Source organism: Amblyomma americanum, chromosome 7 (genome assembly GCF_052857255.1).
Source record: "Amblyomma americanum isolate KBUSLIRL-KWMA chromosome 7, ASM5285725v1, whole genome shotgun sequence".
Taxonomy (NCBI): Eukaryota; Metazoa; Arthropoda; class Arachnida; order Ixodida; family Ixodidae; genus Amblyomma; species Amblyomma americanum.
Window position 1 is genome coordinate 45,765,793 of NC_135503.1, and position 15,140 is coordinate 45,780,932.

The 15,140-nt window shown below is 48.2% G+C and overlaps 1 protein-coding gene across 1 annotated transcript; it reads left to right on the top strand.

The window, feature by feature from the left end:
- Positions 1 to 4,103: 4,103 nt before the first annotated feature.
- LOC144099022 (uncharacterized) lies at positions 4,104 to 13,668 on the top strand. The gene is made up of 7 exons (XM_077632019.1): positions 4,104 to 4,195; positions 6,353 to 6,452; positions 7,902 to 7,989; positions 11,834 to 11,919; positions 12,666 to 12,770; positions 13,377 to 13,430; positions 13,537 to 13,668. Exons 2-7 carry the CDS (start codon positions 6,378 to 6,380, stop codon positions 13,666 to 13,668), a joined length of 540 nt encoding a protein of 179 aa, XP_077488145.1. The 5' UTR covers positions 4,104 to 4,195; positions 6,353 to 6,377.
- The last annotated feature ends 1,472 nt before the right edge of the window (positions 13,669 to 15,140 follow it).

Here is a 15,140-nt window from a genome sequence, read left to right on the forward strand (position 1 = left end):
CCGTACTGTACCATACCATATACTATTCCTTAGCTTTGCTTGAACCGTACCCTACCATACTATACCATATACTATTCCCTAACGTTGTTCGAACCGTACCATATCATACCATGTACGATATACTATACCACACCATACCATACCATATACCTTTCCTTAGAGCTTTTTTCAAACTATTTGAAAGTACAGGTACATTCAAACTACTGTGCTTGACGCCATCCGTGGTCCACAAATTTAGTTTCCGAATGTACACGACGACTCGAGCGTTCAAGGGTGGGCACCATTCATACGAGACCCGTACTTGCAGGATGCAGTGAAGTGAATGAAGTACTACTTCTTGGAAAAAAAGCACGCTTATAGGCAACCTCCGGAGATACACACGGTTATCAATACGTGAACCAGATGTATCATTGTCGGAAAGCCTTACGATTGTGAAGAGAAGCCAACTCGTTTCACTGCGGTCGGTTCGCCCTAAAGAATCGGGCAGTTTCGATTGGCTCGAGTAAACGGATCGAATATATCTTTCCCTATATTCATTGGACCGTAGGCAGATCCTTGCGTATTCTGCCGTTTAAGCAGCAAGACGAAGTGCACATCAATGCACATCAGTGCCGAATCAATTTATACCTCGACAAGAAGTTTGCATTAACATAGTCTATAACTTCAATTCCGGTCTTAGACCCGTGCATAGTCGCAGTAGCCTGGTCCTGCGATTTGATTCTTAGCTCACGCGGAAAACACGCAAAAGACACAACAGGCGCATAGAGTCCTATGTATGGTTTTGGTTTTGTGAGGTTCAACGTACCAAAGCGACTCGGGCAATGAAGGACGCCGTAGTGGAGGGCTCCGGATAATTTCGACCACGGGAAGTTCTTTAATGCGTATTCACATCATACAGTACACGGGTCTCTAGCATTTCGCCTCCATAGAAATGCGACCGCCGCGGCCGGTATCGAACCCGCCCGCGTCTTTCGAGTCAGCAGCCGAGTGCCATATCATAACCACTGAGTCACCGCGGCGGCTTCTGGCGTCCTATGTACCGTTCTTGTGTTTCTACAAAGTTTCTATGAGAAGCTAAGCAGTTTGCATGCATCCCTTCCTCGGACGCCATTGTCTCGCATAATATGAACTTCTCTTCGGGAATATGTACTCTCCCAGCAGTTCACATGCATGAGAATAGAAAAAAATGACAGGAAAGTTACCACTCGTCAACGCGAGATTCAGCGACAGCTGTTAAGGTATTTGTACTTTACGATATGTTGTGGTAGAGAATATGAGAGCGACCTCACCATCTGTGTGGTTCTAGGGCGCTCTTTTCAGTTTTCCACACATAGTCGTTTTTCGCCTACTTCTGCTCGGCAGTCCGCCCAAGGTAGATGTACACTGGTAGCGAAGGCTCCATAGACGCCCATTGGTCCAAAAAATGGTGTCTCGTGGGCACTCCAGCGCCCCCTGGATTTTGGGGGCAAACTACGCAAACGTGACGTAGAATGATGTCACGCATACGTATGCTTTTGGCGCGAATTATAAAGCGGTCTTTCTGTAGAATCCGCGTTTTCGAGCCCGTACCTCTCGAAGGTTGCTGCCTTTCAGCGCGCCCCAACCTTTGCCAGTCAAATGTGCTCGAGTTCCTGCTAGTTATGGCCTTGTTAATGTGCAATTGGGAACGCAATGAAAGTGACTGGTAAAGGAGGGGCAGCATAGAAAGGCAGCAACACTTCCAGACACTGACGTGGCCGGATTAGCCGGGTATCGAAACAAGGCCTGCAAAGACGCGCTGTAATGCACCGCACACTCATGAATAGGGGGCAGGTCAAGAGTGTTGCAAAAATACAAAATTTGCCAGGTTTTAATAAAATGACTTACCTCTTTCATAAAACAAGGTGCTAATATATTTTTTCTTTTCTATTGGCAGATTACATTCCAATTTTGTAGCTTTATCATTTCTTTATATGAGTGTTTTGCCCCCCATCCTCTGGTTGTGCTGCAGTCGCGCTAAACCACTTTTCGGCCCAGCCTTCGCCACCACTATAAATCCGCCTTGGTCCGCCGCTCTAGAAGAGCAGTGCCGCCGATGATAATCTACTCGGACGGAGCGTTTCGCGGCAGCTGCCGCTGATGGACGCTGCTATGGCCACACCCTCCTTTCTCCTTCCACGGTAACCATGTTCCGGACGGTTACCGTGATACGCATTGCTACACTGTCGTCATACCCTCCTCCTCTCGCCGTACCCTCCTTCTACGACAACCCTCTTTCTCCTTCTAGGGTAACTACCCTCCGGTTGGTTCCCATGGCAACCGCGTACCGGTTGCGCCTTCTCACGCTATCGCCACAACTTCCTCCTTCCTCGGTAACCATCTTTCGGACGGTTACGACTTCTTACGCTCTCGTCATAAAGCCTCTTCCCATGGTAACCCTCCTGGTCCCTCCGGGATAACTGCCCTCCGGGCGGTTTCCGTGGCAACCGCCGACCGGTTGCACCTTACGCTCTCGCCATACCCTCCTCCTTCCAGGGTAACCATCCTCCGGTTGGTGATTTCTCTACTTTCCCGATACCTTCCTCCTTGCAAGGTAACCACCCTCCGGATGGTTCCCTTGGCAACGCACCCGCCGGTTGTGCCAACTACGTCATACGACGCGAAACTCAGGAACGGGCTTTTAACAGCTGTCGCTGTAAAAAAAAAAACGTTCAGCGTTTTCTTTGTGCAAAAATGGATTCCACGCCAGATTTCAGCGGCAGCGCTTTGGCGTACGAAGGGTACGCTCTCCGGAGCTCACTTGAAAACTAAATATAAAGCACCCGTATGTCTGGCTGAAATTATTTTCGAGCCCTCCGCTATATACCGCGCCTCTTTGTTTCTGCCTTCCTTCATCCCCTTCTCTCCTCCATCAACCTTTCCCTCACTGTGAGCTTCAAGTATCCAACGAGAGTGCGGAAGTTGCTGTGCCTCTCCCCATAAACATTTCCACTTGAATTTCTTTTTAAACACTGTATGCGTGGTCACGTATAGCATACACTGCATGTACAGTCTCTGTCAAAAGTATATACAGCCCAAAGGGTCTCCTTGTGAGCCCTGCAGCGCGGCTCCCCTGGCATACTCAGGGGCCCTAATCTCACGAAGGCGGGTTGGAACTTAATCCTCAACTCTCTCAAGCTTGGACTGTCAAATCTTCTTAAGAGCACTGCTTGAAAAGAAATCCCTTGGGCTGTATATTTTGACAAATTGTACAAAGCCGCGTAAGTAGAATATAGGTTATCCAAATTATACAGGTGACCTTGGAAAAGGAGGAAGATGTAGAATAGAATAATAAGATAACTTGCTCAAAATCTCTCAAATTTCGTTATTCGTTTTTCCAGATTCCTCAGTTTTTGTTTATGAACCGCTTTAGATAAGTGCGGATGAATTTTTCTCCTGTTTGGATCTGTACTAAACTCGGGCCAATCCCCCACCGTGGGTATGTGCCATCGCTTCAGAGGCAACAACGACAACCTCGCTCGAATACACAGACTTCTATGGGACCTCCTGTGAAAAGAGGAAGATCAGAGAAAAGGCACATTAATCAGACACCAATCTCCGGATTCGATCGGCGGAGATTCATTCCTGCCGCAGTGTCATTCCTGGATTTGTTTGCAATTAGTTTTTTTCCTTCAGAACAACTTCGGAAAACGCCGAAGGGGTAGAAGTTGTCGCTGTCTCTCGCAATAACTAATCGAACGTGATGGGCTTTACCGTGCGCGAAACATCTCCACTCGTTTCGAATCCTTGAGAACAAAACGCTCATAAAACCAGTGCATATGCAAAATCTTATTCACTTATATGCCAGTTTTACCAGAAGCGTCATGCCCGAGAGTGAAGAAGAGCTTAGCATTCCAGCGAGCGAATCTTCCGACACGTTTGTAGACCGTGCCGGTCAAATTTTACACAGCTTGCTTTTCGTTTCTCTTTTTTTTTTAATTTCTCCCTCTCCCGGGTCCGAATGAATCATTGCTGCGCAGCGGTTCCGGCCCGAGGGTGCGCACGCCCTATCGATTTGAGGGAAGTGGGGCTATTTTCGGGAACCGTGCGAAGAGAACTCATCCTTCGCTCCCCGTCAAAAAGGGTGCAACACTCGGCGGGCGGGAGGCGAGTCGGAGACCGTTGCCGCCGCTAAGGCGGCATTAATTTCCGGACTGCTCCATCAAGGACAGAGCGGGTGAGTTGCACTGGTCGTGCTAACTTTCAACGACCGCGACTTACTTTATTTCCTCGAAAAGTGTTGAGATGGAAGAATAATATTTTCGAGCACAGCCCTTCCACGCACTTTCCTAGAGAGTTCGAGTGGCGCACTTCACAATGCGCTGACGTCATTTTGTGTGTGTTCAAGGGCTCGAAACAATTAGGTATGGTACAGTCGCCTGCAAAAGTTTACGGGATACGTGTGCTCGGCAATAAATTTTCTGTGGCGCTGCCTCACAACTCAATCGCTTGGTATCAATACCAGCGTAAGGAGCATGCGCATGTCCTCATACTTGCAGACATTTCAGGTGACCAGGTGGTCAAAATTTCCGGAGCCCTTCACTGCGGCGTCCCTCCTAGCCTGAGTCGCTTTTGGACGTTAAAACCCCATAAACCAAACCGTTTCAGGTGAAGTTGGCTTGCGCGGCTACGTTGAATTTTTTTTCCGCACACCCGCATCCTGTAAACTTTTTCTGCCCGCTGTAATATCAGCAACGAACAAAACGCGAACACTGGAACTAAAGTGAAGCACAAAAGCACCAGCACATTAGCTCGTGGGGAGGAAATACAAGTGAGATTGCTTAACAGGTCTCAAGACAGTCTTCGCGCCTTCTAAGTGAAAGGGTACTCCGCTAGGAATGAGGCTCCCTCGGCTAAGAGCCCAATTTGCTGTTTGTGGTTCACTTGTATAGTTTGCGTTTCATTTGTTGCCGAAAGTACTTATATGCACTGTGTGCATTCTGCTCACATGTATTGCTAGCGCAGGGAGTGACATTACGCAGACAAATAAATAAACCGCCGCTTTGTTTCAGCGGCTTTGACGATCGACTTCCGATCCCAACGTCGCGGGAACGAATCCTGATCACGGGGAGGCGAAATGCGAAAATACCTCTGCTGTGCGATGTCAGGGCGCGTTAGAGAACCCCAGGTGGTCTAAATTAATCCGCTTCCCACTACAGCGTCCCTCATAGCACCATGCTTCACTTGGGGACGTTATACCCCTCATTCCATACCCTAACAAGCAAAGAAACAGAAGATCATTGTTGCTGGAGAAATTAACGCGGCTATGCGGCTGTAGTGGTACACCAGAGGTAGCGGGCTTCATCTACTGACGAGTACGCATTACTGTGAGTCGAAATAAACAGATAAATGCCCCGAATTTGCACTTTATTACACGAAAAAGCAAGCACTCACATTCTAAACTGAAGCCTGTCCTTCAGTCACGAGAGATAGAGGCGAAACGGTGCGAAGAAACCAGCTGCAGAGGAAGCGGGAGAAAAACAAATATGAACGGCGCTAAGTAGTTTTATAGTAGTACAGTCAAGTAGTATTTCAGTTTGGGACGGTTCCCCGCAAGCGCGTGAGTGCTACTGGCGATGTCGAAGGCTTGACTGCTCACGTAACTCACATGCGCAACCAGCAATGGCAGATCGCGCGGGCCCGCGGGATAGCCGAAGCTGCACGAATACTGGACTGAATATCCCGCCCATGAGGCCCCAATTACTCTTCTTTTTAAATGAACTAAAGTCTTTCACCAAGTGCCGCAAGTGGCTCGAAATATTCCGCTTTCTTCCCGAGGAGAAGTTAGGCTTCAAAAGCAGCTGCTTTTCTTCACATGAAGCTGATGTTACGAATGAGGAGCAAACACGACCGCACAGCCGGTATAATCTCTGTACGTGTTTGCGAGAGAGAGAGAGAGACAGACAGAATGATAGAGAGGAGCGCTGTACCAAGAAAGGCAGGAGCATGGTTCTCTTGACTAGCTCCAACTGGACCACACATTCCTCGTGCGAATCGAAGTGAAAGAGTACCCCATGCCTGGGGGTGTAAAAACCTGCAACCTGCCTGCCCACCTGCTCACCTTCCCTCATGTGTTACGTGCCGAGGAAAGTCCAGCACTATTTGCATCTCCGACCGTTAGAATGCAGCTGCCTTGAGCGGGATCATGCCCCCAGTACACGTACGGCGGCGTCACTTGACAACTGCGCACGCGACGCTAGCCACTGCCATACGCTCCAGTTAAGCCGCAGTGCGCCACGTCAAGAAAGCAGCAATATTTCTTCTGACACGCACTTGTCTTGTGAAACTTGTCCTTCCGCTGCGTGTGTAAATCGACTTAATTATCTCGGTGCAGGCACTCACAGGGCGTGTGGCCCACCATGGCGCTCCTCAGCCGATCGTGCTGCGTGTGTTCGCTGAAGACAGGCTCGCGATACGTCGGCATCTTCTACATCGTGAGTGAAGCTTGAACTCAGTTAAGCAAGTCAGGCACTGTTAACAGCAGCAAAAAGAACAATGGTTTAAAAATTAATGATAAGGAACAACTGAGCAAAAGTGGGAGTTGTAAGAGCGCCGTGAATGATACAATGATACTCCGAATAAAAAAAACCCGTTCACCCACAAGAAACGGTACACATTTAAACTTCAGAACCTAAAATGTTCTGTAAACGATAAAATCTACACGATTACGAGCGAGAGATCGTCTTATCATCTTTCTAGAACACTGATAAGCAGATTTCACAAAGAACAGAATTCTGTTGGATGATAAAGTAGCCTAAGCGTCAAGCAACCATGGCAATAAACATACACACTCTTGTACAGGAAGTAATGGAGAAAGTGCGTTCCTTCCTATGACTTTTCCTCTCTACAAAACATAACAATTTCTAGACGAGCAAGCTTATTTGCTGTGGCTCGTCTAATCATCATTAAAAAAATAGCAATGATTTAATGATAAGACGAGCTGTCTGGTTCTTGCTGGAATTTTTTAGAGGTGTGTTTGAGCAACAGAGCGCTAAGTTCGAAAACCATGAGAGAACACTGTGCTTCGGGAGGCCCCCTCCTTGAACCAGTGGATTTTCACACACTAAGCTTTCCTCTAGAGTTTTCTTCTCGTGCTGGCGCATGTGCAGAGTGCACTGGCGCAGCTGTAGACCATGCTTTTTGTGTGCCATCAACGTTCTGCAAGCTCAACAGCTTTTCTGCTGCTTGTCGCTCCCATTAGAGAGCTTTAGTATAGCGCGATCCGCCGTCGCGGCCGCTTCCGCGCGCCGCCATTGCTCAAGCGCAAGCTGCACAACTGGCCGGCACCTGGCGCCCTCTGGGCGGCACGCGCAGAGGCTCCCCGAGGAAGCGGATGGCGGTAGCCGATCGCGGATCGCGCTATGCTAAATTTCTGTATTCGAGCGTTTTAGGATAGGGGGACCCTATCGGTTACGAGGATAGGGGAATAGCGTGGCACCAGTGCGTATGCGTTAAAGCCCCTCTAACAGCCCCTCTGTCTAAATTTCTAAGAAGCAGTAGTCATTTTTGGTATTCATCATAACAGAGGAAAAAAAATGGCTACGAGTTAAGGGGGCGTCTTCAAAAAACAAATGGGCGTGTACAGCTGACCTAGGGGGGTGGGCAGGGAAATCACTGCTGCACCTTCTCTCCCCAGCATTCGGTTCTACAGAAAACGTACCAATTTTTAAGAGGGCTGACATTTGGGCGCGCTGTTACGTGTTCCAGGCAGCTATACGTTTGCTTACTTTAACGCCATAGTGTAGGGCATAGTGGTATAACACGTGGTTGCGATAAAGACAGCCACAAGGCGTAAAAAAATGCCGATATTAGCATATACCGTCCAAATTTCGAGGCAGCTGTGCCAGTAAACCTGCTAACGAACTCGTACGGATTCCGCGCAGGCTGTCAGGACATTCATGCTTCTCCTCTACGTGACCACTTTGCAAGATCCCAAGACCTTTGCTAAGCCAGCAAGCGGAAAAATTCAAGGTGAGCGACACAGGGCTTCCTGCGAAACAAAGCGAAAATGTATTTCAACATTCTCTTCTATATCAGGATATCGCTCCCACTCTCACCACGAGGACTCTCCGGCTTTAGGAGTTCCATTTCTGAGAACCAGGTCGCGTGTTCGACTCCTGGCAGCTGGTGTTGCGTTTCGGTTGAGGGGACGTGCGAAAGAGCTTGTATCATTGAGACAGGTTGAGCGTGTTAAAAGAGGCCAGATAGTCGAAATTAATTTGGGGACTTCCACTATACTGCCTCCTTCAATGTCCAGGAATAGATTTGTGACATGAAGGACCCTTGTTAATCTCATTTAAATCATGGCTGTTCTCAGCTAAAAGCAGTTGTTCTACGAGCCGCACGCCGCAGAAAATCCGCTCGCAAAACTAGCAAGTAAAATGCCTTCTTCCTCCAATGTTTCATAGGCGTGCGAAATTCTGCGATTAAATGAAAAAGTGAGGAAACATCGCCTGACGCTGGGCTCTTGTCGGGGCGAGGTCGCCTTGGTACAAGCGCACCAGTACATTGAGAGATCGGGTACAAAAGTGAAAGAACGAACAAGGGGTATGAGTGATAAAAAGATAAAACAGCGCCATTATTGCGTTCGCGCAAGGAATAAGCCTTGACAATTTTTCAGCCCTTTCTGGGCTCTGTACATACTGAGGCAATAACGCGAACTCTACCCATGTGAGGAAACAGCTCTAGAAGCCAACGATTGTCTCATTTGCTATCTTCACTTTGAAGCGATTGTGTTTTCAGGCACTTATCAACAAAGCCAATTCTTTCTCACGCGTTTATTTCGTACGATTTCGCCGGGCAGAATGCTCACAATACGCGGAACTAGCGCATTTGTTACGCCAAACAGCTCATGCTCACCGTCGATACTCACGAGACCGAGGGCGCAAGTGCTTGCACAAGCATGAGCCAATCGCCAAGCCCGCTGTACGCAAATGCAGTGAGAGGGAAATTTTGTATCATGAATGAGCGCATGAGAATGCATTGATGTCCACATGAATTTGCATTGTGTGTTTGCGTTTGAGAACGTGAGTGAATGATAGAGGCAGCGAGGGTGGGTTAGGGAGGAAGCATACGCTTGCGTTCGAGCGCGTCCTTGAGCCGGCCATGCTTTTGGTCTCACCGCCTTGAAACGGCTCGAAAACGAAGAAAAGACACTCCTTACCAGCTAGGATGATTATGCACTCCATTCTCAAGCACATCTCAGATCGCAGAGTCTTCGTCAACTGATTGCGGTCGCTCGGCCCACTTGACTAGACAGAACATCGTGCCCTGTTTTCGAACGGCATGTCAGAGACTATATGTGCCTGTTAGAAATCCTGGACTGCACCAGGCTTGCAATTGCAACTGCGCTTTAAGCCGGCCTCTCCCCCCCCCCCCCCCTCACTTCATTACACTCTTACCCACTCCCCCTTTTACCCCAACTCCAAATAGGCGCGGACCAGTGCAGTGAGCAGCAATGAGAGATGATGAAGGTTCTGGGGGCGAAGGAAGGGGGCGGTGGTTAGGAAGGGGTGAGCCAGCTTTCGCCAGAGGTAGGAGACAAATATGTGGGAATATAGGAAGTGCTTGAAACTGAAGCGTACTATAGCGCAACGTATTGACATGTTGAACTTGTTTCGTTGTTTTCTTGCAATCCAACTAAGGCGCCAGCTTTACTTCGGTACAGTTTGTTTGCTTGTCTAGTGAGTAAATTGGTACAAATAATCTTTACAGACCCTTGCGGGTAGATCAGTTAATACACTTTAGCAGCCATCCGGCCTGGACGACAAATTTCAACGGCGCGCTCCCCATCCCACCACCTTTTCCACATCACACCCTCCTCTCCCACCAAAACTTCCTCCTCGAAGCGAAGGACCTGTGTTACCCCCGCCAATGATGAACGCTTTGCCCAGACGAGGACAAGTCCTCTTGTCGAAACGATGGCTAAGCACCCTGAGGCTTCTCCCTCTCTTATTCACTTAATTTGTGTTTTCAAGAAACCCATCCTCCTGCTCGCTCTCTGCCATTGAGAATTTATCAAGGTATGACTATACATCCTCCTAGTTCAGGCAGAACCTGTACTAGCATTGTCTCACGAGCGATTGTTTCAGGTAGTATTCTTAAAACCCGAAGGCATTCCACAACAATCTTTTTTTCTGAATCCAAGACAGACCAACACAACATGAGTTTGGACTCACAAACTTACTGAAACCAAGAAACAGGACTATGACATATAGTCGTTGAATTGGCAAATTCCAAACCTTTTGATCTGTCATCTCGAGTTAGCGGACGTCATTTATCTGTTTTTCGTAAGCACGTGAAAACTTACTTTCTGGAGGATGTAAAACATACGTGTTTTCTTACTGTCACGGTTGTCAGTGATTTTCTACATGATCTCTGCTTACTTCGTCACACAGGTCGGCACTTGTTTTGTTTTGCAGCTATACTATAATGTTTTGTACTTGGTTATGATCTGTGCCGCCAGTTGCACAGTCCTTTTTTGTGAAATATTGACGTTATATCCAAGTAACAAGGATGTTATGAACATTTAATATAGAATGCTATATGTTGCGAACATTCACACTGTGGTAATCAGAATGCCTTTTTTGTGTGTGTATATAAGTGCTCCTTGTAGTTGTGTTCGAGTGGTTCTTACGGCCCAGTAAGGCAAATTTTATTTTCGACTCTCGCCCTCTTCACCAAGGTATGGTGCTGTCTGAATTTCTTGAATGAAATATTAGCGGCGTCGTGTGTGTTGGACTGGAACAAGATGTGACTAGATATGTGTGCCCGTGACTGAGTTCGCGTCACGGAACATTAAGTATGGTACGGCACGGTGCGGTGCGGTACAGTACGGTACGGTACGGTACGGTGCGGTGCGGTGCGGTGCGGTGCGGTGCGGTGCGGTGCGGTGCGGTGCGGTGCGGTATTGTATGGTATGGTATGGTATGGTATGGCATGGCATGGTATGGTGTGGTATTGTATGGTATGGTATGGTACGGTACGGTACGGTACGGTATGGTATGGTATGATATGTGGGGTCTAACATCCACATGTTATACGAAGGTTATGAGGGACGCCGTAATGAAGTTCTCCGGACTAATTTCGACCAGCCTGTACGCAAAGTGAACTTTCTTGTTGATACTTGATTAAAAAACACGAATTAGCTTCGTATCTATATTTTTTCACGTTTGGGCCACTGGTACTGACGTATAAAAAAAGGACTGAAGGCTGTAAAATCAGCACGATGCGATTCTGCCTTTATTGAGGAATAGAAGGTTTTGCCCATGACCTCCTGTGGCAACAAGGCTCTTTATTTTGCGCATTATTTCACTACATATACGCTGTGACAAGGGATTCTAATAAATTCAGCAGTGCAGTGTCTGTGGAAAGCGCTCACCCAAAATTCTTGGCTACAGTGCATCGGAGTTTATTATAAAGGATTAGGGTGCACGTAGTCCGCCCCTTTTGGTGCATTTGTTAACAGACTCGGTTCAGTTGCCAAACCGTTTTTACCAATTAAAGTCACCTCAAGGCCTCTAAATTTAGGCTTTATTTTCGCTAACACAAAGTACGTGTGTCTTTTTCTTCATGCCTTGTCACGTGCTTCAATAGGCGGAGTGAAGTGTTTAATCTTTTGAATCAGGTTCAGAGAGATATCATTCCCTCTCCAACTCACGTGTCTGCGCTGTGCTTTGTTAATTTTTCTGGTATTCTGTTGATGTTAGCTTCTTTGCTCTCGTATTCTTTTTATCTCCCTTTATTCGCCGTCATTAAAAGAAGTAGGCCTTGCAAATGTACGAGCTCACATCTCGCTTTCAATTTTTTTTTTCAGCATTCCGCGACATTCTTATCCTGCTCAGCTGCGAGTGTATCATCAACATCATTGTGAGCGCTATATTGTTTGCGTCCACAGTTAAGGTGAGTAATGCGTAAAAAATTGGATTTCCTGCTATTCAATAGCCAGGATAATTTTCAGAATTCCAGCTCCAACGCGCCTAATTCTGCCTGTGACTGTTTCGATGACTGACTGTGCAAACAAGCTGGAAAAGCTTGTGACATTCGTTTCAACTGAGCTAGCTTGTTAGGTAGACTTGTGATGGCTGATGAATAGGTATTCAACCTTCCAAGGTTGTAGACCTATAGGAAATATAGCAATGCCCGACACAAGCTTGTGACATTCGTTTCAACTGGGGTAGCTTGTCCACTAGACTTGAGCTGGCTGATGAATAGGTATTCAACCTTCGAAGGTGGTAGTCCTATTGGGGATAAAGCAATGCCCAACACAAGCTTGTGGCATTCGTTTCAAGTGAGCTAGCTTGTCCATTAGACTTGAGCTGGCTGATGAATAGGTTTTCAACCGTCGAAGGTTGTAGACCTATTGAGAATAAAGCAATGCCCAACACAACCAAGCAGTGATTATTTTTGCTCCGCTGTCTTTCTCGGCGTTCGAAGCGAAGAAAGAATTACAGCACAGTTATGTTGGGCATCGCCACAGTCTCAGGCTCAGAAAGATTATCGATTATGGTGACGTGAGCCTTTCAGTTTAGGCTTCCCCGCTATTACGGAGTGCTGTTACGGCTGAGTACTACGTGCCTCGGCTGATTGCTCTGTTTGCGAGTGCATACATACTATCAACTTCTTTTGTACCTTCACTTTTAATGCAGCCTAAACGTTACCTGGTCTTACCTTGGCTCCTGTGGAATACTGTTGGGGTGCTCGTAGTCCAAGTCGTATGCCTTCACCTAGTCACGGAGCGCTACCATTTGGATGTAAGTTTTCGTTTGTCCGTATGAACTCATCACAGCGACTATGGATATCGTAATGCTAAAATTTACCGTGAAAGGGACAGTACATCTTGCTGAGAACCTTAGACAAAAACAGCGCAAATAGACGAGACGACGAAGATGTTCTGTCATCAACTCGCCCAGCATTACACTTTGATTTTGCTGAAATTTGCCCGTGGCTAGCGTTTTTATTCGCCTTAGCAGCAAAGGTTATAAAACAAAAAGTAGAACAACAATGTCCTTGTGTGACTATAGCATGAGTCCGAGAAAAAAAAATATGTATCATTTTGAGCGTTATGTTTAAGTGCCTCCCCAAGTATGGCAGGCTACAGAAATTTGTTGGCGTGTAATGCAAGAAAATCAGAATCGAAAGCATGCTCAGCGTACATCAGACGACGTCATTAAAAGTGCAGAAGTAAACATTGCATTTTGAAATATTTCCCCCTATCTGCACATCGCGAAAATTTTGACAGCCTGTTTTGATGCCATGGGGCATATTCGTCATTTTCCAGCGTATAGACTTGGGATGCATACAAATTTCAATCTCCTTCTACTCATTTCTTGCTTACCCTCCGCCTCCTGATGCAGCAGCACGGAGAAGCCCTTGTATTCGGCATTATCTTCACATTGGCTACCATTTCGCAGGTAGGTATGTCGTCACCCCCAGACATGTGAACGATCATACGTCCATGTCCATACCCCGAATGCTAATCGTCATGTGAGACAGCTTAACTCTTTATCTAATCTGCAGATCTACTTCGTATGCATTGTGGCTTCCTTTTACCAAGAGCTGGAATCACCGCACAACCAGAGCCTGTACGACGACATGGACGACCAGGCAGATGTCGACACCACCAGCTTGTTTTCCATGCGATTAAACTGAGCCCATGGAGTCTGACTGGATCTCGACTTTTTTCCCGCGCAAAACTCGTAGTACTTTCCAGTGTCAGGACGCTATTTCAAGAGTCGTTCAATGCTATGAGTTTCCAGTCATTCGCGCTTAGGAGTTTTGCGACGCGACTGAGCCCCGGGCGAACAGTAGTTGAAGTAAAAGGTTATTTTCCCTTCTGACGTCTTCATATTGCCACCTGGTGTTCTCAGGTGGCGCTGAAGTGTCTTCGAAGACGTTGAAGTGTCTCGCGCTGGCTGGCTGGCTGCTTGCTGTATTCTGCTGGTTAGCGACCTGTCTCCCTGTTTTCCGTTACATATTTTGGTGTAGGCGCTGGGTAAAGATCCCTGTATATGTCTCATACTCCTCCGGATACCCTGGGCTCCAGTCCTTCGCTAGTGGACACCCCCGTGCACCGTGCTAGCCGGAGAAATCAAGGCCTACCTCCCGAACACGGGCTTTTGGAGTCTGCCAGAGCACCCACCCATCGACCTGTCATGCCAGCTGCTGCCTACTACACCTTGCAGAATCCGCGACTGCCCAAACCATTCCACGGCAGTCAGCTCGAAGACGTAGAGGACTGGCTTCTCGAGTTTGAACGCGTGGCCTCATTCAACCAGTGGGACGACGCCGCTAAACTTCGAAACGTCTTCTTTAGTCTCGAGGATGGTGCACGTACCTGGTACGAAAACCGAGAAGACGCCCTAACATCATGGCACGAGTTCCGCCGACGCCTGCTGGAGACCTACACCAGCACGGATCGTCGAGAACGGGCTGAACGGGCTTTGCAGTCTCGCATTCAGATGCCGAATGAGACTGTAAGCATGTACGTGGAGGATATGACTCGGCTCTTCCGGCGAGCTGACCCGGCCATGCCCGAAGATAAAAAGGTGCGCCATCTCATGCGCGGCGTTAAAGAGCAACTTTTCGCTGGCCTCGTGCGCAGTCCACCTGGGACTGTTGCTGAGTTTCTCTCGGAGGCGGTCACGATGGAGAAGATGCTCTTGCGGCGGTCTACCACCTACGACCGGCCGGTACTCGCCGCTTCACTTACAGAGCCGCTTCCTGCCTTCGGGGCTAACCCTGGTCTTCTCCGCGACCTGATCCGCTCCGTTGTGCGCGAAGAGCTCCAGGCGCTTTTCGGTGCTCCCCTGCCGACGGCCGGCTCTCTCGCTAGCCTGGTCCGCGAAGAGGTTCAAGCCTTGAGACCTTCGTTCCCGTCCGTTGACCCGCCGCCTTTACCAACGGAGTGCCGTCGTCCAACGTACGCTGAAGCCTTGCAACGTCCTGCGCCCTCTTCGGCGCAGTTTCCCCCGTCCAATCAAGGCTCGCTGTTTTCCGCACACCCTGACACGTACTACATCGACAATCGACGATCACCCCAGCGGAAGACGGACCTGTGGCGTGCTCCGGATCGGCGGCGTCTCTGCTTTCACTGCGGGGAACCCGGTCATCTGTATCGCCAG